At 49.6% G+C, this 3,511-nt stretch overlaps 1 protein-coding gene across 1 annotated transcript in view; it reads right to left on the minus strand.

The window, feature by feature from the left end:
* Positions 1-3,511, minus strand: part of RPN1 (ribophorin I) — an 18,617-nt gene that overhangs the window by 3,463 nt on the left and 11,643 nt on the right. Inside the window, exon 5 of the mRNA XM_011971305.1 lies at positions 2,232-2,351. Coding sequence (XP_011826695.1) covers positions 2,232-2,351 — 120 coding nt within the window. The remainder of the gene's footprint in view (positions 1-2,231; positions 2,352-3,511) is intronic.

The raw sequence follows: 3,511 nt of genomic DNA on the forward strand, positions 1-3,511 counted from the left end.
TCTAATAAAAATACAAAAAATTAGCTAGGCATGGTGGTGCATGCTTGTAGTCCCAGCTACTCAGGGAGCTGAGATGGGAGGATCACTGTATCCCAGGAGGTCAAGGCTGCAGTGAGCCCTGATCGTGCCACTGCACTCCAGCCTGGGTAACCGAGTGAGACTCTGTCTCGAAAAAAAAAAAGACAACAACTTTTTTTTAATTAGCTGGGCATGATGGCATGCTCCCAAACTACCTGGGAGGATGAGGTGGGAGGATGGCTTGAACCCAGGAGTTCCAGGCTGCAGTGAGCTGTGATTGATCAGGGGACAGTCAGCAAAATTATGGACTCCATGTTGGTCAACAGTACTAATTAACTGGCCAATTAATAGTATTAATTAACTAATTAATTACACTATCCATACTTTGAGGAAGAAGGCACAGAAGGCAGAACAGTGGAGCCACTCACCACAAAGTTCTGAACATGCTGTTCTACCAGATTTTTAGCAACATTACATTTCCTGAATTTGATCATTATATTGTGATTATGTAAGAGAATACCCTTGCTCTCAGGCTACACACATGCTCAACTATTCAAGGGTAAAGGGGCACAATGTCTACAACTTAACCTCCAATGATTCAGCAAAAATAATTAAACACACACCCACACGCATGCATACACGCACGCACACACGCGCGCACACACACACACAGAGTTATTCCTCCAGGTCCCCCACTCTCCGACTATCTGCACATACTCAAGTCCTGTAGTCAGCCGTGCAAAACCCAAGAATACAAAAAGTCAGCCCTCCACATATTTGGTTTCAGATCCCTCAAACACTGTATTGGGTATTGTATTTCCTATCTGCATTTGATTGAAAAAAATCTGGCCAGGCGCAGTGGCTCACACCTGTAATCCCAGCACTTTGGGAGGCCGAGGCGGAAGGATCACAAGGTCACGAGATTGAGACCATCCTGGCTAACACTGTGAAACCCCCGTCTCTACTAAAAATACAAAAAATTAGCCGGGTGTGGTGGCACATGCCTGTAGTCCCAGCTACTCAGGAGGCCGAGGCAGGAGAATTGCTTGAACCCAGGAGGCGGAGGTTGCAGCAAGCCGAGAGCACACCACTGCACTCCAGCCTGGGCAACAGAGCAAGACTCCGTCTCAAAAAAAAAAAAAAAAAGAAAAGAAAAACATAAAAACATCTACATATAAGTGGACCCACACAGTTCAGCTGGATCAACATCTTTGCTCACAGGTACCAAAACCCCTCCCTGCTGTCTCAAAAACATCAGCCCCTCCAGCTGAATGCCCTTCCCCACCTTCTTTGCCTGTCACCTCCTCAGGGTAGCCTTGGGGCCTGCCAGGTTGCCCCACTCAAAGCACACCCTTGGTGCACACCTGTAGTCCCAGCTACTCAGGAGGCTGAGGCAGAAGAATCGCTCAAACCCAGGAGGCAGAGATTGCAGTCAGCGGAGATAGCGCCACTGCACTCCAGCCTGGAGACAGAGCGAGACTCCATCTCAAAAAAAAAAAAAATAGAAAAAAGCACACCCTGTGCCTGTCATCACATTCCCACAGTCCTCAAGCACCAGCTATGCTCATTTCCTCCCCCAGGCCTCACCCACCTGACTACAATAAGTGCCTGGTACTAGCACCTACCCTGGGGCATGGTGCCAAGAGCCCTAAGGAACAATGAGACAATGAGAAATGGAGGAAAGAAGGAAGAAAAGACCAAGAGGATGAACTGAGGATAATGGCAGTGCAGCCTGGGGAGGACCAAGGAGTCACGGAGCCTGTCTGTCAGGGAGCAGAGAGTGGGGGTGGGGAGAAGGGTGCTGATGGGGCCAGGTTAGTGGTTTCTGCTCCCAACAAGGGATCACCACAGGGGAAGGGAGAGGGCACACTGGCAAGGGGACTAAGAGGGGAGTTCCACCTCCCAAGTTCCACTGAATAACAAGAAGCAAACAGCTAAACAACAAGCACCAATCTTTTCGTTTTTCCTACCTCACCTGAGCATCCAAGTTACTCTGTCTCCAGAGACAAAACAAGACAGAGGCAGGGACTTAACCTCCTGTGCTGGTGACCACAAGCAACAAAAACAAAGTACCCTTCTGGCAAGGATGAGCACAGGCAGAGGTCTTCTGGCCATGGTGTCTTGCCCTGGGCTCACTGTGAGGATCAGTGCTCAAGCTGGCAAAATATTACCAAGGACACAAATGACAAGTAGGAAGAAGGCTGAGAGGGTACCTTAGTGATGGAGAAGTCCAGCCGAACATAGATGATGACGGTGAAGAACAGGATGTAGAAGGCCGCCACCACCAGCAGGGGCTCCTGCAGCATGAGCACCTTGTTGAACGTGTAGTGGACCTGGGAGAAGGAAGAGGACAGCTTCATCGGAGGTGCAGGGACACGGGAGCCTAGACTCACCCAGGCTGGCCCACTTGACCTGCTGCCCCACCCTAAGACCAGAAGACGCTGTGAGCTCAAATGACTCCAGCCCAAGGAAGGACAGGGGGTGAGTTCTTGGCCCCAGAGCTCACTGTCTGGGGAAGATGACATGGAAGGCAAACAGTGGAGCCACTCACCACAATGTCCTGAATGTGCTGTTCTACCAGATTTTTCTTGTAGGCAACAATCACAGGGCGGCCGAATGTGTCCAGATAGGTGTAGTGCAGCTCATCTGGGGCACGGCTGATTTCATAGGGACTATCGATTTCAATGTTCCTGGAAGAAGATGGGAATAAAACATAGCCTCCAACTAACTACTCCAATAAACCAGGTTTAGAATCAGAGAATTCCAAGGCTAAGGGGCCTTTCAAGGTCACTAAGTTTACACTCCTCCACTCTGCTCCCTTCCCAGCTATGGAGAACACCCACTCTCTTGAGACAGGGGAGCCAGTGCCACAGAGCCCTCTGTTTTAAAGCCCTTGTCTGCTGGGACAACAACTGTCCCTCTGAATCTTCCACTCCCAAGTTCTCACAGATACTGGCCCCACTCCTTGGAGTCACAAAGTTGACACAGCTCTCCTGTACATCCGACCCAGTGAGTCCCCCGGGGGCTTGAACAGATGCCTCACGGGCTGTTCTGAATGTTCTTTCTCTTCACATGAATAAGAGCTTCTTACGGGGCAGGGGACATGTCCTGCTTTTGTCTGCCCAGGCCCACTGTCCCTTCTCCTGGTAAACAGCACAGCCTGGATTTACGTGAGGAACTATCCTTCCCCTATGGAATGTTCTCCACAGGAAGAAAATCCAGGGGTCTCTCATTCTGTCAGTCAGAGTGGACATGTCACTCAAGAGAGGCCAAGTAGATGTTCCCTGATAAAGTAAATCTAGAGCAAAGTGACACAAAGATTGTGCCCCTAGAACATACGCTCCCATTAGAGTACCACAAGGGTACAACCAGAAAAATCAGGTGCAAAGGAAAGGAACAGTCACACTCACTTGGCTCCTTCAGGCAGGATGATCTTCACAGTCAGAGAATCTATCACTTGTTCATCAAACACATGGTCTACAAACCTCATCTT

The sequence above is a fragment of the Mandrillus leucophaeus genome, unplaced genomic scaffold (genome assembly GCF_000951045.1).
Source record: "Mandrillus leucophaeus isolate KB7577 unplaced genomic scaffold, Mleu.le_1.0 Scaffold121, whole genome shotgun sequence".
Classification (NCBI taxonomy): domain Eukaryota; kingdom Metazoa; phylum Chordata; class Mammalia; order Primates; family Cercopithecidae; genus Mandrillus; species Mandrillus leucophaeus.